This window comes from Lepidothrix coronata, unplaced genomic scaffold, assembly GCF_001604755.1.
Source record: "Lepidothrix coronata isolate B3197 unplaced genomic scaffold, Lepidothrix_coronata-1.0 Scaffold144, whole genome shotgun sequence".
In the NCBI taxonomy this organism is placed as follows: Eukaryota; Metazoa; Chordata; class Aves; order Passeriformes; family Pipridae; genus Lepidothrix; species Lepidothrix coronata.
This window is the reverse complement of record NW_016690324.1, coordinates 1,374,749-1,399,117: the sequence shown is the minus strand read 5'-3', so window position 1 is coordinate 1,399,117 and position 24,369 is coordinate 1,374,749. Positions and strand designations below refer to the sequence as shown.

At 44.8% G+C, this 24,369-nt stretch overlaps 1 protein-coding gene across 1 annotated transcript in view; it reads right to left on the bottom strand.

Annotated features, from left to right (window-relative positions):
• RASGEF1C (RasGEF domain family member 1C) overlaps positions 1 to 24,369 on the bottom strand; it is a 72,354-nt gene that overhangs the window by 25,785 nt on the left and 22,200 nt on the right. The window contains exons 2-4 of the mRNA XM_017827988.1: positions 5,022 to 5,204; positions 3,279 to 3,401; positions 588 to 725 (exon numbers count right to left, since the gene is read on the bottom strand). Of these exons, the coding sequence (XP_017683477.1) occupies positions 588 to 725; positions 3,279 to 3,401; positions 5,022 to 5,198 (438 nt within the window). The 5' untranslated portion in view covers positions 5,199 to 5,204. The remainder of the gene's footprint in view (positions 1 to 587; positions 726 to 3,278; positions 3,402 to 5,021; positions 5,205 to 24,369) is intronic.

The following is a 24,369-nucleotide window of genomic DNA, read 5'->3' as shown; positions in this document are numbered from 1 at the left end:
TGCCACTTTCATGCTCCCAGAGAAGCTACATGTTCATTAATATTTGCATTTTCTTCAAACACAAGAACTTAAACCTAGAGAAGCTGTGGCTGCCCCATCCCTGGAAGTGTTCAAGGCCAGGCTGGATGGGGCTCTGAGCAACCTGGTCTAGTGGAAGGTGTCCCCACCCATGGCAGGGGGTTGGAATGAGATTGTATTTAAGGTCCCTTTGAACCCAAACCATCCTGTGATTCTAACCTGGGAGATCACAGCTCTGTTGCTATTTGAATTGTCACCAGCACATTCAGTCTATGCTATGCCTTCGTATATTCCTTCTGTAAAATGGGAATATTGTTATCCTACAATTCGATGTGCAGTAGATAAATTCTACTGATCGCTCTGATGTGTCCCCATGTCACAGCCAAGGAGTACCCAAAGCGAGAGATGTGGCTTTCAGGGAAGCTACTGCAGGTTTTTTCCGTTGTTGGAGAACAAAACTGTGAGAGCATCCGGGAAGAGGCATGGAACAGAATGTGGCAAAAGGAGGAAACCAAGTGGAAAAATGAACTTAGCATCTTAACACAACATCCAAGATCAGGCATCCTCACCTCATCACACGGGGCTATCCTGTGAATCATGTCTTTCAGATGGCCAATCATCCGCTCTTCCTGAAAGTCATACGGGAATGTCTCTGTCCACTCCGTCAGCAGCTGTAAGATTTTGGGTCCAAATTTTCTGATTCGAGCCTGAAATGGAAACCATTGAATGATGGACAGGGATTGAAATGTGTTTACTCCTTAAAATCTCCCAGCAAATATGTGTGTCACATATTTTCAAAGATTTTCAAAGAAGGCATTTACGGTTGCACCTGCAAAATCTGCCCCATGCATACAAACAGTGGGGTGCACAAATGATACACTTGGGCATGCAAAATACACCAGCACTTAGATGCATGCACAACTGTTTGTTTTACATGCAGATTTAAGTATTCTGCACATGCAATTGTCTGGTTTATGGCTGGGTAGACATTTTGTTGGTGCAACCTTTATACCTTTTTCAAAAACGTCTGGCCTTTTTGCTGATTTGAACCATTTGTTCCCTTTTGTACTTACAACCCTGCTACATTTTCATCTTTCTCTGAAAAATTGATTGGAATGAATTTCTTGACCAACCACGAGGGTTTTTTTTTGCTTCTTTGCTTTCTGGCTGTATGAAAAAACTACTTAGTGACCAGTGGCAGATGTAAGATGAAGAAAAGACGGACAAAACAGCAGCACTTTAGTAACTTGACCTGGGCTACTGATAATGTTGCTCTCTTCCCATATGAGCTCAAGGTCATGATAGGACAAGGACACTCAGTCATATAACACACAGCTGATATCCACTTTACTTTTGATGTAGATTTATCAGAGGATGCAGCAGTGGGAATAGTCAGGATGATATGGGGCAAGGAGGGAAATGTGGGGAATGGCACAGTTGGTGCATTAGTGTTATCTCAAAAGATGGCCAGCACAGCTGCTCCCAAAGCTTTCATCCTCTGTTATCCAAGAACATGTGAAAAGAAAATTGTGTTAAACAACAAACTGCATTTTTATTTACAGAAAACAAGACTGAAACAAACAGCCTTCTTCTGTATCCTACGTACTGCAGCTAAAGTGTACCCTGTAATCAGGAAAAATTATACTCTTAAGCTCCCCAACTCTTTGTTTTTCAACCAAGGTGGTTAAAATGCATATTTCAGCTTTCCACCAACAACAGGTTTCAATGAACCACATCTCTAAAAATAACTGCTGTCAGCTAGCATTAAGCTCAGGCTCAAAGACCAGCAGGTGGCTGCTAAAGGGAAAGCTTTATTGGAAACTACAATGGTCTGGGGAGACATTTGCTCCAGCTGTGTAAACTGTATTACCAATCGATGGAGGGGACTTTGTGCAAGTCACAGGACACAGGGGATGGGAGGTCTCTTGTGTGCAAAGTTTCAAAGTGGGCCCCACTCTCGGGAACACAAAATCAGCTGTGTCCCACCCACCCTGTGTTACTACAAAACACAGATTCACTCCAGGCAGATAAGAGATCTTTGTAATAAGATAGCTTTTCTCATTTCTTGAAAGTGTAATGAGCAGCAAAACTGTGCAATGCTCACATTTTAATCCTCCTAAACTTGTATCTGTCATAGAATTGCAGAGCAGAACCTATCACAGCTTATAAAACCTGCTTTGCTTGGTGCACTTCACACAAATATTTCTATTAACAAGGAGTGTACGGGCAATCCAAGTCTCGGATTGCTGAGTAGTCTGGTGAATGGCTCTCCACAGTGAAGGCAGAGCTCCTGTTACTCATGCAACCAGGTGCCTGTGCAAAAACAAGCACAGGTGTTCAGATGTTGGTGACTCAGTATTTGATGCCAAAACCACTGTTTCAAAGCTGGAAAGGCTGATCCTGAGAATCATTTCAGAATCCTGGGGGTTCTGGAAAGTTGCAACTAATGCATGTTCTTTCCCCCCCCTCTACTGCTCTGAAGGTGCATCTCCTGCTCCAGGTAATGCACAGGACAGGTCTTCAATGCACCCAGGAGAGCTTGGGCAGAATCCAGCACTGAACAGGATCCAGTGGGATACGTCACCACCGTGGCACTGCCAGAGGGTGCACATGTGTTGCTACACACTGTATCAGCCTGCACAGTCCCTGGGGCAAAGCAGGAGGAGTGCTGAGGCAGGAACAGCTTGGATTTTCTCATCTGTTTGCCTGTCACAGCCTCACTGCTGTTTCCACTTGTTCCTGGTGTGCCAGGCAGTGCCGCCGGCGTGCGGCCGGTCTGTCAGCACTGAGGTGAGTGGGTACCTGCATGCTGTTACAGAGTGTTCAGAGGCATAGGGAAGGCCAGGAGGAAATATTACTGTGCCAGAAGCAAGAAAGGAAAAGGGCAGAGGCATTGAGTAAAAATGGGAGAGTGGTGTGTTGACATCTGCAGCTGACAGTGAGTGAGGTTCACGTCCTACCTCCTTGCATCCCGCAGGCTTCATCAGAGCCTTAAAGAAGTTAAGAAGGAAAGTCACCTGGGAAGACTGAGACAGGGGAAAGGGAAAATTAGAAGAAGATTTGAAGTGATTAGTGCCTGGAGCACTGCTCTCAGACATGGATACTAGGACGCCTCAATGTCAGGATTTCAGCGGCAGCCGTCATCCTTTGTGAGAAAGCTTCATTCAACCCAAAGGGAGGCAAAGGACACAGAGCAAAGCCCCAGAATTCTCTGCCCATTGGAAACACCTCACATTTTTCTGCTGCAAAGGTAAACTAACCTTGTCCAGCACAGGGTCGTCCAGCCGCTGCTGCTCAATGCACTTGTGACAAACTCGGGACAAAAGCTCATGGGGTTCGATGAAGAGTCTGGAACTCAGCAGGAATGTAAAGATATAGGCTTTCTGTGGGAGAAACACAAGCAGACCTGCTGTAAGCAGCCACACAGTGGGTAATATTGACCATAAAAGCCCTGAACTCCACAGTTTTTGCATTTTCACTGGGCAAGATCTTTATGTCTGGAAGACATAAGGATTCCTGACCCTGAATATGGAACTGGTTATACTGGGCACAGGAGGCAGTGGCATCTGTTCTCCACAGCATCCACTTCCAGCCCTTGCTTGCCTAAATATCCAGCAAAGACAGTGGGTAGGTCACTCTGCAGGAGCAAGCCCAGGTACAGGAGACAGCACAACCAGGATACTGGGAGCCAGTAAATCTAAATGTGCAGACACTCAGGAATCTCTGTGTTGTACTGGGTTGGGAGCTGCAGACACCCCCACATTAGCCACATCTTGCTCCTCTCCTGCAAATTGCATCCAGCCTGTTTTAACCAACATTTCATTTATTCTACTAACTCCCCAAAATTCATTTCTATCAGCCAAGTCACATCATATGCAGTTCCACATCTGTGAAGCTGTGGGAAGCAGGTCTGCTGGATAAATCCTTGGATTATTTAAATTATCCCAGCAGTGAATTTAAAATATATGCATGAAGCCTCAGTTGCTTGCATCCTGACCCTGCCTGGCACCTGAATTATCTTCTTTCCCCCAGCCCTAGCCATGCTCCTGAGCAGCAGGTATAATATTACATATCACACATTGCTTAATGAAAATCTCACAGCCTGATCTATCCATTACCTATTTTTATTGCCTTTCTATTCCTTTTTTTTTTAATTGAGATGCCTCTTCATTACTTATTTTTAGCTGATCAGAAACTGAGCTCCGGGTAATTTAAAATATGCTGCCTGCTCTGCATTGATAACTTTCCTAGTCTTCTAAAGTGCCCAGAAGTCAATGCTACTCTGTGCTTTGAAATACAAGCCTTTCCATGGAGATATATTAGCACTTAAAAGTCTTCCAGTCAAACTGTGTCTGAATTCCACAGAGGATGTGCAATATCCAATGAAGTCAATAGCTTGCAGGACCATAAACCTGCTTCCAGTTTAGATCCTCACACTGCTGGTGAAGAAAAACAATATTCACTGATGGAACAAGGATTAGGATCTGGGCTGTGCTGTCCAGGGACTGCAAAGCTGGTGTGACTAGAACCCCAGGTAAATTATGAACCCATCAGAAGAAGCATCTCTGTTGTCACCGAGGGAATGCTTTGCACATAACAGGCAAACCTGGCTGACTTCAGCAGCCACTGAAATTCAGTTAATTTAATGCCAGTTCAGACTTGGAAGTTTTTTGCTTCAGTGTTCCTCTAAACCTCTCTGGGATGCACTGCTATTTTTGAACTGTTCCAACTGCTACATCACTAATTCATCACCAGGACAGCTCCCCCCAACCCTGCTCTCTTATTTAAAGGCAGTATCATCTTTGGGATCTGCTTTTTCATGGGAACAATTATAGAGCAGTGCAGCAGCATTTAAAGCAATGCATCAATTTACCAAGCTTTAATTGTATGCAGCTTTTAAATTAGCCTTCTTAATTCAAAATTTAACACATTTGCACTTTTTGCATAAAGTGCCGCCCCAATTCATCAGAATTAAACCGTTTATTATCCCGTGAATTGCTTACTTCAGGGTAGTAATCAGTGGTAGGTATCAGATGCTGGATTAGAGCATCCAGAGATGCTGAGGTAAGGTTTCCATCCTGGAAGATCAGTCCTCCTTGTTCACCTTCTTTCGAAGTATGTAGATGAGGGCTGAAGCCACATGGGGTAAACATACTGGTAGAACTCAGCGTTTGGGGCATGCCTTCCTGCAAGAGAGAGACAAGACCCGTCAGACCCACGGCCACTTTTGTCTCCTGGTTGATCTGAAAAACTCAAGACATCAACGAGAGTTTCTTGTTCACAGAATTAACACAGTCCCTTCATGATAACTGCTTTTATTGTTGGCATTGGCAGACCATGCCTGTGATGGGAAGCACACAGGAAAATGTGACATTTTGAGTTGGTTTTGGGCCAGAAAGTGATGGCAGCTACTTTGGGCTCCCAATCCCAACAAGAGTGTCTGTGGTGATTCCCTTTCTGCTGCCATCCCTGGTCAGTCCCACATAGGAGAGGAGAGATACCTGGGACTTGAATTCAGCAAGTTCCTGAGCAGAATGGAGCAGTTTGTTTGAACTTCTGCCCTCCCGAGAATGAGGCAGAGAGAACTGAGGGAGAGAGAAGTAGAGAACAGAAGTGCCACCTCAGGCTTGCTCAGGATGGACCTTGAAAAGTGCCCTGTGGCTCCCATGGGACAGAGGAGGTGTCAGAGTGAGCGAGGAGGTGGAAACAGGAGCAGAAGTCAACTGGGGGAAGATGGAAAAATGAAGTAAGTTGGAGAGAACAGAGAACGTGGGAGCTGATGAAGAGATTAAAGAGCAGGGAAAAGAAATGGGGAAGAGGGAGAAGGCAGACACCTGCACTATATTTGGAGCCTGAAGTTAGTCAGTCCTAGATCTATACTTAGGTACTAAATAAATGTTTCAAAGAGATCCTGAGCACTCATCCCTTTCACCAGAGATGCAGAGTCCTCAGCACTTCGGAAAAGGAGGGCAGGCAGACTCTAAGCACATAGCCCAGTTTCAAGCTCCCTGTTTTTCGGTTCTCTGGGTTTTTCAGGCTGCATTCTAGGCTTCATTTCTTATTTTGAGGTTTACAATCAGCTTTAAATGTTCCTTCTGTTGAGCAAAGTTGTTTTGTTTTTGAGCTGATGCAGAGGTATGACAGATTTTGCCCTGAGAGCTTTAAAGCATCTCAAGGTGCCTCTAAAATCCTCCCTGGAAGCCGCTCCTCAGCTAAAGGCAGCATTACAGGACATGGACTGGGAAAAGGACAGTGCATGCTCCCGCACAGGTCTGCAAATACATCATCCAGAGCAAGGGACCCTTCTGGGACCTGACTATTTGGTTCTGTTTGATTTTACCTTATGCAAGGGAGGATGGGAAACAGATGAGGGATGGGAAGAGTATCAGAGCCAACCCCTGCTGCTCCGAGCAGCTGCAGAACTTCTCCCAGGACTCCAGCTCTCCCTTCTGAGCACAGCCTCTGCCTGCTGGAAGAGCAAGATCTGCACCCCAGGGTCTGCTGAGCCAGCACCAACCTCCCACATCGGAAGGGCCACGGGCTGGCAGTGCCTGTTGCTGCACCTCAGCCTGTCGGGGCTCGGGCACACTCAGCCAGCAGACACACCTTAGTTTTTTATATATTTCTCTGCCCTTTTCTGTATTCTGTCCCATCTGCTTTCCTGCCTCTTTACCATCTCATACAACTTCAAAAGCTGCCCCGTGGATTTGGCTCAAAATTTTGAGTTTGCCTTTTTCCCTCAAGTATCGGCAGCCGTGCTGTGACCCAGACAGTCAGCTCAGCTTCAGCTACAGGTACAGCACGTTCTGGTCACTCCTGTAAAACCCTCTCTCTGCCTGGCACAACCCATCTACTCCTCCAGCTCAGGCTGCTGTGCTTTGCCAACTCAGAGCCACCCCGGGCCGCCCAGGATGAGAAGGGCAGTGTCCTGTGAGCCAGGCAGGGTGTGAAGCCCTGGGAGAGGCTGGGAGCTGGGTCCCAGCACAGTGGGAGATCAGGCTTTACAAGCAAAACTTGGGTGACTTCATCCTTCAAAGGAGGGACCGTTCCCTGGAGCCAGCGATTTGATCACTGCATCTTATCTCCTCCTGGGAGGCTCACACGGGGCTGCCTCTGGGATCTGCAAGCACCAAAAAGGAACCGAAATGCCAAACCCAACAAATTCCTGCCTCGACTGAAAAATAAAATACACGTTGGATTTTAGTTTAAAGACCAGAATATCTGAATGTCATCCCAGCCAGGATGGAAGCTGAAGTATCTGGTTTTAATGAATGTGCAGATGTGCCTGCTAATAGGGTTCTGAGAACAAATAATTGCTGCTTTTTGTACACAGCTTAGACTCTGTGTAGTAAATGGGAAGCACTGCCAAATCCCATTTGTTACTTCTAACACGCTCTATGTTATTGCTTGTTTCTATGGCAATAATCCCAATAAGGATTTCATGTCCACACAGATCAAGAAATAAATCTCATGGACATACAGCTGTCTAGATGAGGAAAAGAGAAAGTTGAAACAGCTGTGAACTTACAGGACACATCCTGGCTTCAGCATGAAACAGAACTCACAAGTAACGATTTATTCGGTGCAATCCCTCACTGTCAATGCCATTTTTATTATCAAATAGAAACACATCTAAACAGGATATTGCCTGAACTTTTGCATCTTATTACATGAGAAATCTTGCTGAAATATATAGTAATGTTTTTGAAAAAAAAAGTTACCATTTTTTTTTAAACTGAAATGAAACAGCTGTACAACTGTCACTGGGACATCCATCCTGGGTGTTGTCAAGAAATAAAATTTGACTTTTTATTAGAAATTTCCTGGTTTAATCTCAAGTTTTCAGGCAAGGCCTGTGTCCTATCTGAGCTGGCACCTGGTTGCCACCTTACCTGCCACCAAAGAAGACCTGAGGGTTTTAACTACCTGCCTTTTTGTTCTCTGTTAACTGGTACTATTATGCTCACAGCAGGATGTGGCCAACTCTACAAAGACTAAGAACCTCTTGCACTACTAAGCTTGAAAGTAACTAACATTATTATTTGGCAGACAGGAACATAGGACAGGGACTTCTCTGCTCACAACACCTAATGTCTTTTTTCTGTTCATGCATTTCCAAAGTTTTCTTTTCAAGAGTACTAAATAGAAACAAGATCTTTCTTTGAAAGAGCCCAAATACACAGCTGCTTGCAATAGGCAGAGGATAAGGCTCTGCTGTCAATCACTCCCAGAATACAGAAACAAGGGAAGCACTGAGAGGAAAACAAACAAGCAAACAACCTCAAGCAGATTTGTCTTATTGTACTGACGGTGGTTTGGATGATGGAAAAGGCAGGTGGTGTAGACAGAGGCAAACCCTTCCCAGAAGACCACAGCGACAAGATGAGAGGCAGCACCCCCAGGCTGCAGCAGGGAAATTCCAGCTGAAGAGAAAATCATCCCCTGAGCACAATATGAAATTGGAACAGGAACCTGGAAAGGATATTCAATTCAAAGGATTTTCAAAACTCAGCTAAACAAGACCTTGAGAAAACGTCAAGCCCTGATTCAAGCGTGAGCTCAGACGAACGACCATGAGAGGTCCCTCCTGGTTCTCTGTGATTCTAATACACACCTATCTCAAACTGTTTAGTACTGCCCCCATTCTGAGCTTTATCATATAAACCATGGCAAGCAAAAATGGAGTCCAGATTATCAGATATTTGTAAAGAAGTCCACTTTGGGCATAAAAACTTTTTTCCACTTTTCCTGGAAACAACAGCTCACATGAAATGTCTCAAAATCTCACTTGAAAATCACTTGAAGTTAAACCTGCAGTCAATGATATTTAAGCATGCAAACATTCAGCAAATAAGCGCTTCCATGAACTTTAGTCCAATTCAACACACAGTGTTTTGCTGTTCCTCTCATTTCAGAAGGAAATCAGATTCCCATTTCAATTGATAACTGGTGCTCTGGAGGAAGTGCTGCAGGTGAGATGGTAGTGAAGGGCAAACTTCCACACCCCAACATGCAAAATGACTGATGATACAGGTGGCTGCCCACACATGGCATTTAAACTATCTCTGTGCTCTGAAGGACTGAGATCTGGAGATGGGAAAATGTGTCTGCACTGGTTAAAACAGCAAAAAAGAAAATCCAGGGGCAGACACTTTCTGAGACTGGTCTCCATTACACAGGACCTCCCATGTGGGAAAAGGCAGGGCACATGGCTCCTTCCTTGCCTACAGAAAATCAAGATAATAAATTGGAAACAAGAGCAGATTGGTCTCAGCCTTATCTGGACAAAGGGAACACAAAATGCTGTTGAGCTGGTAGCATTTTGCACTAATTTTACCAAAACATTGTGTCCACCAGCAGTGGCACAGAGCAATCAATAGCCCCAGCTCTGAGCAAGTGGTGCTGAGCAAGGTGGCACAGGAGAGGTTCCTCCTCACTTGTTGGGGTACTTTGCAGTAAGGTGTCCTCATGACTCCCTGACCCCAAAAATGAGGAGGACAATGGTGTCACACCGGATCACAGTGGGCTCCCAAGTCTTGGGGCTGTATGTTCAGTTCTCTGATTGAGCAATGCAACAGCTCAAGCAACAGCTTGTTCAACTGTGGCTTTTTTGGATGATAAAATCTGGTTTTCTGGAAGTCAGCCCATTGCCACCCCAGAGGAAATGCACTTCTGGGATGTTATGCTAAAAACTGGAACAGGAAACCTTCTCCTGTATTTATTTCTACCTCTGCTCTTTTTTTTTTTTTGCTGTTCTTCTGTTTAATTGCTCATCATTCATGGCTTTTATTGGCTGTTACAAAGTGCTTTTTTTTTGCATTCCTTTGATATATTTCATATGTTCCTAAGACTGGAAATTGAAAAGTAATGGCAATAACTGCTTTTAAATCTTTCTCCACTGGCCAGCACAGCTCAGCATTCCACCACAGTGATGAAAAGAGGCAATCCATAGACACTTCTCATCACAAATTATGCTGCTTACACAAAAATATTTAAGGACTTGATTCACTGAGCTAAAGCCTGGAACTAAAGGATCACCACACAGGTAGATGTACCTATCTATATCTGCAAGTGCCTTAAAACCTCCAGAAAACCAGTGCCCAAACGTGCAAAACCGAGCAGGGCATGGTTTAAAGGGCTGCCTAACCATGCACATAATGCCAGCCCACTGATCTGTGGCAAGAGAGGTTTGAGGTGCTAGAGGATGGCTGCAGGCTGCCAGCTCTGCCTGCCTGGGGCCAGGCAGGTGACCTGCAGCAGGGCCACGAGCGTAAATACTCACCAGCCTTCCCCAGCTCCACCACCTGCTGTTACCAGTGTCCTCATGGCAAGTACAGTTAATGCTTACGTGGACACGAAACGTTCAGGAAACATTTAATGTGGTTTTCAGTGGCTTTGATGTGATAAGTGTTTTATCCTTTATCAAAAACTTAATCACGCTGTTTACTTTTGATCCTCATTTCATCTCTGCCTTCCATCTGTTCTGCCTCTCTCAAGGGGAAACAAGAGCTGGTACCATGTGACGAGTGGAGCGGGGCTGCAGACTTATCTTCCCACCCACTTAACTTTCAGATTAACCAAATAAATAAAAGCCTTCCCACTTCAGGGATGAAAGGCACAAGCTTCTGACAATCTCCCAGCAAAATTACAGGAGCTAAAGAGGATGGTAAGGGAAGGTGTGGAGAGTGGAGTGTCCAGCTGTGCCATGAGGGGAGGTCCAGTGAGCTCCTCCTGACAAGAACTCAGAACGTGTAAGTCAATGCTCAGTGAGCACAGGCAGGGGATAAACCAAGGGTATAGGAGACTCAGGGTCAGGCATTACTTTGGTAAGGCACAGACTTCAACAAACACACCTAATCCAGAGTGAATTGGACTCGTTCTTACTTCCATCTGTGAACCAAAATAGCAAACATTTCCCATCCTGCCTCAATCCTGCAAAAGTCTTACCTGATCAAACATTCACAAAAACCACAGTTCAAGAAAGTGGAGACAGTTCACAGTAACACATTCTGGAAAAACATCCTGGAGAAATCTTGGACACAGCCAGATCTACTACCCAGCCATCACTACATGGGGAACAAATCCTGCTCCAGGTTCTCAGCCAGGACAAGACGAGACACACTCGTGTCTCATCTGCCTCGGTACCTGCCCACCACTGTCACACAAGCCCTACATACCAGTGAGCTCAGCAGAAGCTTCAGTAGCAGATGCTCATTTTTCTTTACATTACTTTCAGTAATTTTCCAGCTATTCATCTTTGCAGAAAAATATTCAGAAGGTAATGATAACGAGTTGAAATTCATATTTTTCTCTGCTTCTTTTGTAGGGAGGGAAGCAGAGGAAAGAGGAAAAAAGAATTCTAGTGTTTCAGAATACAAAAGGAAAACCACTGCAAAGTAATTGCTTCCAGTTGTCAAGGCCATGGTTATAAACATTTTCTCAGCAAGAGTACCTGGCATTAGCAAACCCAGAGTATGCTGATGTAATTAGGAAAATGGTAGCAGATGTAGCTTTCTTTTCACCTTTTCAACAGCCCCTAAAACATTCAATTTACAGCCCACAAAGTTGTGAAATTGCTGAAAACTCAACCTGTCAATTCCAGTACTGTTGGAAATGGTTAAATAAGCAATATAATGAAGTTTCTACATGAGTTAGAAACACAGAGGGATCACAAGGGACAAGAACGGTGGGACGGGAAAAGTAGGGAAAAACACTTAACGGCAATATTCTCCAAACCCAATAACAATAATTACATCTCAATGTGGGCTCCTTCCCCTTTCCTACCCATTCCTTGCAGCAGCTGAGGCACTTTACTGACACTCCCATGAATGAGACTGCAAGAGCAGCAAGTGAATTTAAGGCTTTGGGTATCTAATCAGAATTAGATGACAATTCGATTTCCTTTGATCCCACCTGGTTCTCACCTCTTACTCATCTGCCCTCCCAAATCACTTCCCTAAAGAGTTCACCCGTGTGGAGCTTTCTTTGGGTGGAGGGGAAGGAAACCTCCTGACAAATCTACACCAGCAATCACAAAAAGCAGCCTCGGGTAAAGGAAAGGGAGTAGAGCAGTGGAGAGGAGAGGACGGTTCTACCACAGCACTCCAGAGCAGGGGAGGGATGTGAGACAGGAGCCTCAGGGTGCCCAGAAACCTTTACTTCTTTTTCTTCTGTAAAAATCAAACTCCACAGAAATTACTGGGCTCTACAACTCACAGAATTTACTCCAGGCTAGAACAAGAGCTGTTATTCTCTGAGATAAGCCCACGGCTGCAATGAAAGCTGCAGCAGAGCCGAGCGTCCGTCTGCCTGCTGAATTTATTCCATCATGTCAGTAAAATGATCATAGAGGTAAAATGATCTTGTACTAGAGGTTTATGAGAAATGTCTTGCAGTCAAATCCTGTGGTGAAATAACAACTAACCAATTACCTCAAAATCTGATGGACAAGCCTCAGAAAGAGGTCCAGTTATAGGTAAGGAGGCATTAAATCAATTACCAGCACAGTGCAAGCAAGAACGAGGTCACCTTGCTGAAGGAATATTTCTGTTTATGCTCATGTCAGAGTATTTTGCTCGATAGAGAAAAATGAAAACCTGATTATCATGAATTTGGTAGACTGGTCTGAAGTAGAACGTAAATCAGAAATGAGGAGATTTATGGCCAATTAAATTCAACTCCAATCAAAATCCCATTCAGGCAACAGTTCCCTGGAGGCTTCAATTTGTTAGTGCCACATTTTTTTAATAATTTTCTTTTTCATGTAACATCAGCAATAATAAAAGCCTTTCAATAACAAGCAGAGCCATGAACACGTTATTTATCTTAAAATGCCATCATCGCCTGGAATCAGAAAGCATTGAAAGGATGTGCTGTAACTGCTCAGGAACAACCCCCCCCCCCCATAACACTGCAATGGTGTAGAGCTTTTTTTTTCCTTAGTCTCAGAGCAATTTCTCTTTTCATTAATCTGGTTCAAGTCTGAAGTATTTCTCCTGAGTAAGAGGGAGCTGGCGCTGACCCCGCCATGAGACCCAAGGCAGCCTCTGATGTCTCAGACTCTTTCCCAACACTGGGTGTGCACGTGACACACACGGCCCGTGGCGTATCTGTGCCTCATCATTAGCAGATTTTTAGTATTATTAGAAGGAGGACGCCTATCAACATATTCCAGATGCCCTTGACAATATTCAAATGTATGCCAAAGGCAGCAGTCTGGATTTCTCTCCCTTTAAGCTAGGAAATCTATTTTCTGCTCTAATGTGCCTCTCTCCCCTCACAACTCCTCCTTCCTCCCAAGTTCCTGGTATCCTGGTAAAACCCTCAGACAATATTCTTGTGCATAGAGTTGGGGGAGTTTTAAAGAAAAAGTTATCTTTGCTTAGAAATTATCCTTTATCCTTTTCCTTTTTTTCATTAAGGAAAGAAAGAGGATAAATAGAACATAAATGGAACAAGGAAAATGAGAGTGCTTAGGGTGGGAATGAGTTACTGTACCTTTAGTTAAACACAGAATTGTAAAATCAGCCCTGAATGAAGTCAGAGCTCAACCAGGCATGGACAGAGAGGGAAATCCCGGAACAAAACCATGCAGGCAGCATTCCCAGAAACCACTGACATCAACAGGAGCCTTTTGGCTCAGTTCAGTCGTCGTTGACGGGCCACCACTGTGACTGCCTGGAAGTCAGTCAATGGTTGGATTTTCTTGCTTCATCAGTGGAAGTGGTGAGGAGAGGAAGTTACTTAAGGATAACTAACACTTGTCAACCTGTGGGGCTGTGTGGTTTTGTAGGGCAGTCTGGGCTGTGGCATCATCGAACTCACTCTTAAAGACGAGAAAGCTGCTGTGGGAATTTTATTTAATAACTAAATAGCCGGGCACGACATCGCGACTGCCCTCAGACCTCAGCAGCCACCTCCTCTCAGGAGCAGCTTCTTCCAGGCCAAACCTGGAGGAAATCAGGGCAGCTCAAAAGCAGCGTGGCAGAGTCTGGCCCCCGCAACACCAACAGCTTTGCATGAGCAAGGTCGCCTCCCCCCAGCCAAATGAATGCTGTCTCCACCGCATGCTGTCAGAATTACAATGGAAAGCCCGTAAATAAAACAAAAATGCAGATCTCAGTCCTCCTCTCATGACATCTTGGTGAGAACAAGCCCTGACAGGAATAAAAAAACCTCCCACACTAAGCAAAGCAATTCTGCTATTTATGCAGAAGGAAGAAGGAAAGCTGTATATCAAACAAATAATTACAAGAGCAGCTTTATCAGTCCCTGCTGATTACTCTCAGCTCAGTTTGATGATTCCGCCAGCGCTCCGCAGGTTGTTCAGAGAGGTGGATGTCACAACATTTTACTTGCAGTTCTTTCATTTATTAGCACCTACTGCTACCTGTCTCTNAAATCTTGGCATACATTTAGAAATTGGTCTCCTGGAGTCTGTCAGGGAGGTTTAAAAACCTATAAATCATATTTTTATATATACACATACATCCTCAGACAGACTCCACATGTGAATATGAATGCATAATGATGTATTTTGGGTGTTACATATGTATATGCAGTTATATAGAGGCACACACGTCTTTATGTAAGTGTACCCCTCCTCCTCAATATGTAAATACAGAAATTCAAGTGACTTGCTTGCCACTGCTCCAGTTTGGGTGGGACAACATTTCATTTGACTTCTTTTCTTTCCCAAATTTGCTAAAATATTAAATGGAGGAGGGTCTAATTTTTATCTGGCAAACATCAACAGCTTCTGAAGAGCAGCATAAGCTCTGACTGTCACCCATGTCAATGTATCACCCCTGTTAATTATACTGTATTAGAGCAATGCTCAGTTACCAGATTAGGAGCAAAAATCTAAGAGACATTTGTGCCAATTGCCACGGTCTGGAGGCATCCTCGAGATTTATGCCCAACTGCAAGACATCCTTTGTTGGGAGCACCTCTGTGGCCTGGTGTGCAGTGCCCAGCCAAGGGAACAGACAACTGAGCACCTGATTCATGGTGCTCACATCCTCTGTTCTAAACTCACCTCCCAGAGCTGTGCCAGGACTGTGGACAGGTAAACCAAGAGGTCAGACCAGAGCCATCAGTGATGGATGCAGCCATGCAGGCTCCCTAGCTAAGTCCCACCTCTCAGCCCTGGGCAGGAGAGGCACTGATGGTGACACTCAGACACACAGGACTTCCCTCCCTGGCAGGGAGGACGGACAGAGCACAGGGGCTACACCAGCACAGCCAACAGCTCCTGCTTAGCTACAGATCCGGGTCATTCCGCCCAGGCAGCCTGGGAGCGCTCCAGGCTGACGAGCAGGCTCTCCTGCTCTGTGGGTGACATATGGACGCGTCTCCCTAAAAGAAACGAGCTCGTGAGCTTCTGGATTTCCCCTTCTGGAGCACCATCTGTGCCCGCTCCTGGTGCCACCACCCACTGCCGCGGCGTGACCCGCGCCAGCCCCGTGCGAGGCAGCAAAGCAGCATCTGTAGCTGCCCCCAAATTTAAGCATGTTCTCCCTGGAATAGGCTCAGCCCACGCAAGCTCAACCTTCGTTCGGGCACGCAAAGAGTCTTCTGCTGACAGATTTTTCTCTGGCTGTGTTAAGTATTTAAAAAAAAAAAAAAAAAAGAAAAAAGAAAAAGAAGAAGAAGAAGAAAGAAGAGACTCTGCTGACATTTAGGATAACGCTGCAAGTCTGTAGCTGGAAAATAAATCCCTCTGCTCCAGAAAGAGGGAATTTGAGCTGCAGCCCAAGTGCCACTGCAGGTGAGGGTGCTGGGCCCACACAGATCCTGCTGGGGCTCCCACATCCCAGGGAAGCACCACGCTCAGCCCCGACCACCTCTTCCCCAGGGGCAACTGTCAGGGGAGAGTCACTGCTGAGCTGACTAATTGCTCATTAGCTGAAATTAACTCTGCAAGACAATTCTGTGATCACTTCTAGAAGTCTGTCATTAAAAAGGACTGCAGACATTAGTTCTGAGCTTCCTATCAAAGCAGCAGCGATATGATGCCCTGGCTTCGGGATCAACAATCTGCTCTGAGAGAACCATGGGAATCACCCATGGTCCACCCACCCTCTCACTGGCCACCACTGGATGCATCACTGAAAGGCAAGAGCACTGCAGAGGGCAGAAATACAACAGTTTGCTCACTGCAGCAGCCTCTTTCTGCTCCCGAGTTAAGAGACCAGTTCATACCCTGAAGCACAAGATTTAATATCCATCCAAAACCTGCTATTGTTAGCGATTCTCAGTGCCCACATAGCAATTATAACCTTCAGGAACCAGCAAGCAGAACCCTTCCTAGAGCTGTGGTAGGGAGCTCAGTGACACACACGTGTGTTGGAAGAGCTGACTTTAAATATTAGGAGAATAATTTTTTTTTCTTGGCATCATTCCACTGATTTTTGTGGTACAAAACCCAGGGGTGAGTATGGTCCAAGATATACACAAAATGAGCTAAATTCTGAACTGCACTTGCTGACCTCATAACTCTTCAGCTGTTGAAATGTGGGTTACAAAGCCAATTTCCATAAAGGACGTGCTCCGTTAACAGTGGGAGACTGTGCTGACTCGAGCTGTGTGAGCACACTACTGAGACATTTCCCACATAATCTACATTCATTCCATACTTTTTGGAAGTGCTCCTCAAAAGATGGTGTCAAGGGTGCAAATCCTATAGATCAAAAAGATATGTGACCCGTCAGAAAGCACAGAAAGCAGAGCTTTCTTAACTCGTTATTCTGGTGCTTTGAGAAGCCCCAAATAACACACATGGTTTTTCTTCCCCCCTCAGCCTTCAAGGCTGCAGGGCACCAGCTTGCCTGGGGTATGGGTAGCCCAGACTGGGGGACACACACATCCCTCTGCAGTGCTTGGAAAAGGACATGCTGTACAGGGACACAGTGAAAATCCCAACCTGCACCTACAGATAGCACCCAACACAAAAAACTATATTCATTCAGTCATTTTGCTTGAGCAACAGTGAGGTTTTCAAAGCAGCAGCTACCACTGTTATGAAATTGCACTATTTTAATAATACAACAAACTACCTGATACAAAATTTGAGTGCACACCAGAGTTGTTACCCTGTGGCTAAATGTCTCACCCTGACTTAATCTTCTAAGGCTCCAGACCTGCACAGACAAGAGACGTACACACCAGGACTTTAAACTCCGTAGGGGAATTTCTGGTAAAACTATGCACCTACAGATATGCAAACATGTAGGATTTGCAAAAGGAAGAGTCTAATGTCACCTGTAATCTCTCGAGCCTGTAGATTTATACATGCAATTGAAGAAAATCCTTGACTTTCCACTCTGCATGGGAAATTGGGTGAATCACATGCCCAAATTAGGTCTGGCATCACCACATATCTGATGGCAAGATGGCTGAATTCTTGCCATCTTATCTCTGTTCAGTGGCCACAAACTCAACAAGCCCTTGAAATCAGTGAGACTATTCCAAAAGTATGTTCCTCTGGATAAGGGGAGGCACCTTTGCTCCCCAGATACAACTGACAGCTCACGTCAACACTTACAGAAACAAGGTTAGAGATCCCATTTAAAAACTCAGTCCCTGGTATTTGTAAATTTTCTAAGAGTGCTACTATCAAAACCAGAAATGTGCAACTTTTCTTGAAACGTTTATTCAGCTAAATAATTATTTCACTTTGAATAATTCTAAAGAAGTTGAGCCAGCAGGCTGCTGCAAACAAAGAATATTGACAAGAACATTGGTTTATGCTCAATTTAAGGCAATAACTAGAAGAGACATACAGCCCTTTGTCAACTGAATATACACCAAGCAGGAATATATGATAGCACAGAATGGCCACAAAGACTATTTTAGGACTACTTAGAATTTAAATGATCACAGAGATCAGGGGTCAAGCCAGCAGCGTGTCCAAAACTTGCATGTGTGGGTTCCCAATGCAATACACCCTCCATGGATCCAGTCTTTGAGAACAGGGCTCAGGCTGTACTCACACAAACATTTACTGTCACAGGAGTTTGCAGAAGGATGGACAAGGGCAGGTGAAGATTCCATTGCTAAATGCTTTGCTGGGATGACTCCGGCTGCAGCTATGATGGACACAGAGTATGGCAATCTGACTCAGAAACAATCTGAACTCTACAAAGAGAAAACCATGGAAGTGAGGAATGTAATAATGTGAGCAGTGTTCAATGCAACCAAGAAGTGGGGCTGACTGTTGGTTTGTAAATAGTGCTAATTAGACTAGAAAATTAGACCAGTGGCAAAGCCTCACGTAATGCTCCGTTAAAGTTTCCAGCAGCACAGCTGAGGAGCTGAAACACCACATTCAAACAGCAGAACCCCTTTTCCTGGCTGCACTAGGACACTGTCCTTCAGATGTGGTGTATGGTTATTCTGTTTTATTGGGATGACACTTTGAGATCCAGGACGCTCTCCTCGCACTTCAAATTTTCAAATTCCCATTTCAGCAGTCCCTGCTGTACTTTTAGGCAGCACTGAAGTTTGACAGACTGTTCTTCCCTACAGAGAGAATCTATTTAGGAGGGAAGCAGGGAGGTAACCAGCTGGAAACCCATGATGAAGGAAAGATTACTTGTTACCTCCCCAAGGGAGATGGAGGAGAGTAAAAGTTAATGGAAGGATAATCAGGAACTCTTCAGGGATATCAGTTTATAGGCCAGGAGCACATATAACTGAGACTTGTTTGCATATCAAGAAACTCCAGGAGAAGGTGTGACAGCCAAATGCAGCTTATGAAAATATGGCTATCTGAAAAGCTGATAGCTTCCTCACATGTGAAAACACAATCCTAACACTCAGCTTGGCAAGTGAAGGCTAAATAACATCAATACGTCTGCTCTGGGCAGCCATACAGTGAAATCGCTTCTTGTGACAGTGTTTGCAGCAGACATGCCTGGGACTCAAAGAAACAAGCTGGTTTTTTAGGGATTTCAAGGATCCCTCCTTAAAATATCCACAAAACTGAAATATTCAAGCTTTGAAACAACACGGTGAAATCAGGTGCCTTTAAACAGTCGGTAAAAAAAACCAAACCCAACAGTTCAGAAATTGCTTGAAAACATCACACTGTACTACAAGAACAGGACAAAATGCAATTCAGCTTTAGAAAGAGCCCGGGTATTCAATTTCTTCAAAGAGTTTTAACAGATGAAACTCCAGAGAAGCTGCAGTGCCCAAAAGCAGAGATGTAATGGCCATTTACCTGCTCGGCAGTGCATGTCTGCAGTCATGTCACCTCACCTGGAGAACTCCCTGCATCCCAGCAGGGCCAAGAGTCAGTGACAGTGACCCTTTGGGAAAATAGGAGGAGTCCACCCATATCTGAACTCCCTCCACACTATAAGAAGCATTTTGTTCAAGTACTGTCTCTAAATAGAGGTATCTGTGAAGATCACCCCTTCACACCAGTGGTTCCCATTCACTTCCACTCTGCACATTTAATAAAGCCCCCAGCTGGTCCCTGCAAGTGCCACCACACTTGGGCCAGATCTGTGCCCTGACCTTCCTGCCAAGGCCAGCACAAAGCTCTCCTTCCCTTCCTGCTCCGGGCTGGTTGGCAATGTCACCACAGCCTATTAAACACTATGAAAAGGAAGGACCATGAAAAGTCCTTTCACTGACATAAGTGATCAAAAGCAGGATTTTATTATTAGGATATGTTTTGTCAAAAAGGAGGATATTGGCCAAGATTATCTCAGTCTGTTTTGTGATCATTTCAGTGAAATCTTTCGCACTGGCCAAATCCGGAAATGTGTGGGAAATTAAGTGATTTAGCCCATTATGTCTCTTTTACCACATTAATGACCAATATTCTTTTTTGTCCAGGGCATTTTTCAGTGTGTTCTTGCCATTCAAAAACATACAATTGCTTTCTTGTTTAAAATTTTTCTTAACATAGTGAGTATTCAGATGGCTACAACAATTACCTGGGGAGAAGAAAGTTCCATCTTATGTATGGCACAATCCACCACCGTTTTTCAGGACTGTAGTCCATTTTACCAACTGAGTGACTTCTCAACGAGAACTCAATTTCAAAATTCCCAAATCCTCCACTTTGAAAGCTTCTCATGTTACACCAGCTCTTCGTTTCGCTCCGCTGCCACCCCACACACCATGAGAAGCCAGAGTCAAGAGGTTATCCTGGAGCTCAGTCCATTGCTATTCAATGCTCATTTCTACAAAAGCCTCCAGGAGCTTCCGAGTTCCAAACGACCCTTCCACAAAGAAAGGGGTTGGTCCAGCACCATGTCTCCATCCTCTGTAGAATCTTGAATATTTTTTTTTATCTCTTTCTCACAACTGCAAATCTTTGATAATTTTCACCTTCTCTAGGCAGTTCAATGACACTTTTGATTTGCAAGCTGAGTTCAGGAAAGAATTTTACTGGGTGAGTAGTTTCACTATCTGCATTTTGCTATCACATCAGCACTGGCTTTCTTCCAACCAGGAGACTTAGAAGAATCCTGAAGAGGTCTTTGTATTCAGACCAAGCCTTCTGCTGAGCTGCGGGCACCATCTGTAGAGTGACTCTATGAAAATGACATCACTGTGTGGCAAACGTGTTCTTCCTACAGTAAATTTGTTTGGCACGCAAAGTCAAAACCGAGCTTTTTCAAATTGTCAGCATCTTGAGCTCAGTCTTGCAGCTAAATACCACGTTGTCTTCTTTCTACTCCATGTCTCGCACTTCAGCAACAATACCATCTCGGCAATCAAACCTGAGCTGGCACTTTTTGGGATGACTCACAGAGCTGACTACAATATAATTGCTCTCCCAGACCTGGGCTGGCTCAAAATGGCAGCGAATGTATCACAGAGGTGTCTCTTAATTCCCCACCCTTTGTTCAGAAAATTAAACACACGCACGGAGAAGAGACAGATGCAGCAACGGAGTGTGCATTTTGCCCTCATTTGTAACCAGTCCAGCTCTTAACTAATGGGGCTTAATGTGGTTGTACATTATGGTTTCAGACGGGTGTCTTTACTCACACTGAGTTATGCACTTCATGAGTGGCAGCAGCAAAACCACGCGTTCACCAACCGAGGCACTGAGAAATAAGGCTGGAGTGAGACTCTGTAAGTTAAAGTGACATTTAGTAGCATAACAGCCACATAACCTCCAGATAGAGGCTCTTAACCCACAGCAGACTTATTTCTAATGCTGTGTTTGTCACAGGTGACATGCAGTTACGTGCTCTCCAGACAGCAGTGACACACAACGGAGAAACCTTCAGTCTCTCTCTGAAGGCAAAAATGTTTGTCCTTGTCACCCAGTGAAAGATGGCAACCCCAGCCTGGTGTGTGCTGTAATCACACCAGCACAGCGAACCCAGGGGGAGGAAAATGAAAGCAGCCAAGAGGCAGTGCCTACCTTTTGATTCAATTTATCTCAGGGCATGCCTGTAGCCCTCCTCTGCAAGACACCACTGCTGTGAACCGGCAACATCGCTGAAGTAGGCAACAAATATCGACCTCTAACACATCAGCCAGGCTGTTCTGTATGAACCTTGGATGTGACTCAGTGTGGGAATACATCTTCAAAAGCAAGAGTTTCAGACAGCATTCTCTTAAAAGAAAAAAACCCAAACCAACTCCCAAACAAACAGTTCATTTCAAATCACTCTTCCTGCTTCCTTTTGTTTTTGTTTTTAATTGCAGCAGGAATGAGCTTTTCTGGGGTGCTATTTTAAAAGTCTGGGCCTCAGAGAAGTTCTGCCAAGTCCCAGCAAAACACAATGTAATTTTAAAATTACAGTCTGACAAACTGCTGCTTTGAGAGAACAATCATCTTCTAAATGACTGAGCACGCTGCCTCAATCGCTGCTTTACACAAGCTAGAGAAGGGGCTGCAAGAGCACGTAGTGGTCACTGCTCTAACTCCATGCAGGCCATGGACTTCAACAACATCTGAGCATCACCATGTTGGTAATGAAAATCCCAGGGAATTTCTCTGCACCATCTTTGTTTAGCCTGATTTTGGTCACTGTGCTGAAACATCAGGATGGTACCACAGCAAGTCTGTTCATGTCTTGTTACAGTGTCAGATTGACACCACACAGCTCCATCAAATAACTGTAAATCATGTCTCATAGATATGACTAAATTAATCTGTGTTATTTTAGTCTGAGCAGGACTGAGCACTAGAGAATACTATACAGAGACAAGGCACACTGTGTATAGCACTGATCACCTGAATGAGCCTGATGCTCCAGACAGCAACCCAGATTCAAGCTGCAAAGGCAGTGACAGATGATCTCTGGATCACCAGAGATGGGAGAATCATCTATTTTCATTTCCCCAAATCCTCTGCAGCTTTCAGACCTGTCTGCAATAAAGCACTGCCCAGCAGGAGCAAAGCAGTCCAGGATAATCCTGCAACATAACTCTTCCTAATAAACTGGAGCGATGGGCAATGGCACCTCCACTGTCAAACCTCGCTCTGGAATCCCATTCAGCACCTCTGGGACCTCAACACGCAGGGAGGATTTGGGAAACTGTCAAAGGGCAAAGGAGACTCAGCACCACCAGCCCTCTTCTCTGCACAGCCACACTGCAGGTGCCACGATGACACCCAGGACAGGATGATAAAAGGCAGAGAGCAGCTGGCTGAAACCAGACCAAGCTGCAGAGATGTGATGCTACCCTGCAAAGAAAAGTGGTTTGGAGAGAGTTCCAGCCACAATGCTGTCTTTTAGCCCAAAACGAGCCCATGCCCTGCAGTCATCCATCCCAGGTCCGGATCCCAGGAGGGACGGCGTGTGACATGTACCCCATGGCTGACAGCTGTGCTGGCAGGCAGTGAACAGCTTTGTGCTGCTGGATGTGAACCCACATCCTCCAGCCGACTGCCCAGAGGCCGTCAGACTTTGAACCTTTATCACTGTGTCCCTGTGGCCAAGGCCAGCACAAGCCACCTGCAGTGCCACCCCCAAGGTGAGCCAACATCAGCAGCACAACCCGGGGCCACCCACACCACAGCTGCTGCCTCCAAAGGAGCTGGGGGAGAGGGTGAAAGCAAGGGACATACGAGTTGTCTGGTGAACATTAGATCGTGGCACAAGCCAAATTATCCAGAGTGGAATTCACCCCTGAATTTGCCCCATGGGGGAAAGATAAATTCACTTTTAAGAGTTTACAGACTTGAAAAAAACTCCAGCAGCTGGACACACTGCAGTCGCAGCAGGTGTGTGTGTCCCTGTCTTCCAGCTTTATCAATCCACAGCTCTGCTTGCTGTTGGCTGTAACCTAGAGCATTAACTGTACAAGATTTATGTTTAAAGCGTATTAGTAACACTTTTAAATGATGGAGGCATTTTAGCAAACAGTAAATTCTGCAGAAGCTCTTTTTGGCAGAGTTATCAATAATCCTATTAATGACAAGGTGCAATTTACAGCAAACTGGCAGTGGAAAGGAGATACAGGACTTATGTGAAACAAAAAGATAATACAATATTATTCCATTGACTGTGTTTTCTCTTAATTGCCTTGTTATGTATGCTCAGGGCTCACAATCTATCAGGGATGAAGTTGTTTGTTCATAAAGCAGCACACAAGAGATTTTTAATCCAAGATCCCTCTAGCTGCATTTCAAAGTTGTCTTTAATTTTGCTATTTTGTGTAAGTTTATCCTAATATTAGCAAGCACTCCTCTGAAAAGAAATTGCTGTGCTCAGTTGTGCTACTTGTACTGGATTATATGACTGTGCTTACTAAGGCTTTACTCACTAAGACTGCACAAAGAGACATAACTTGCAAAACAGACTGCAGAGCTCGTGTCACTCCTCCCTGTCCCCAGGTTTGCAGAAGGGCTGCTGGCCCAAAGGACTGAATCCAACTAATATTCATTTGTGTGTGTCCAAGTGACTCAGGCTCAGTGCATGTGTTATAACAGAGGCATCAAGAATATCCTTTGCACAATTATGAAACAACTCTACCAAACGGAATGCACAATTCTAATGTAACAAGCAAACTTCGCCTCTAAGAACATATCTATCCTATTAACACATGAAAAAGAACACACTGGAAACTTTAAAGATTGTAGGAAGACGCATTTGAGGCTTTAAATTATTTAAATTGTTTTCTTTTCAACATTATCTCATCTTCAGGTGTCTGTGTGGGAGGGCAGACAGATGGTCACTCAGCTGAGGAACTTGAGGCAGTTCTTTGTACAATGGCAACAACCAGCAGTCTGGAAGGAACATGGGCTCCAGACCAGGCCAAAGTCCAAATGCAGGAGAAGAGATTGTGGAAACATTTACAGGAACTGCTCAGATCTAGCTTTTGTGTGGTTTTGCTTCAGCTTCGATTCCCAAGACTCTCCCAGATGGA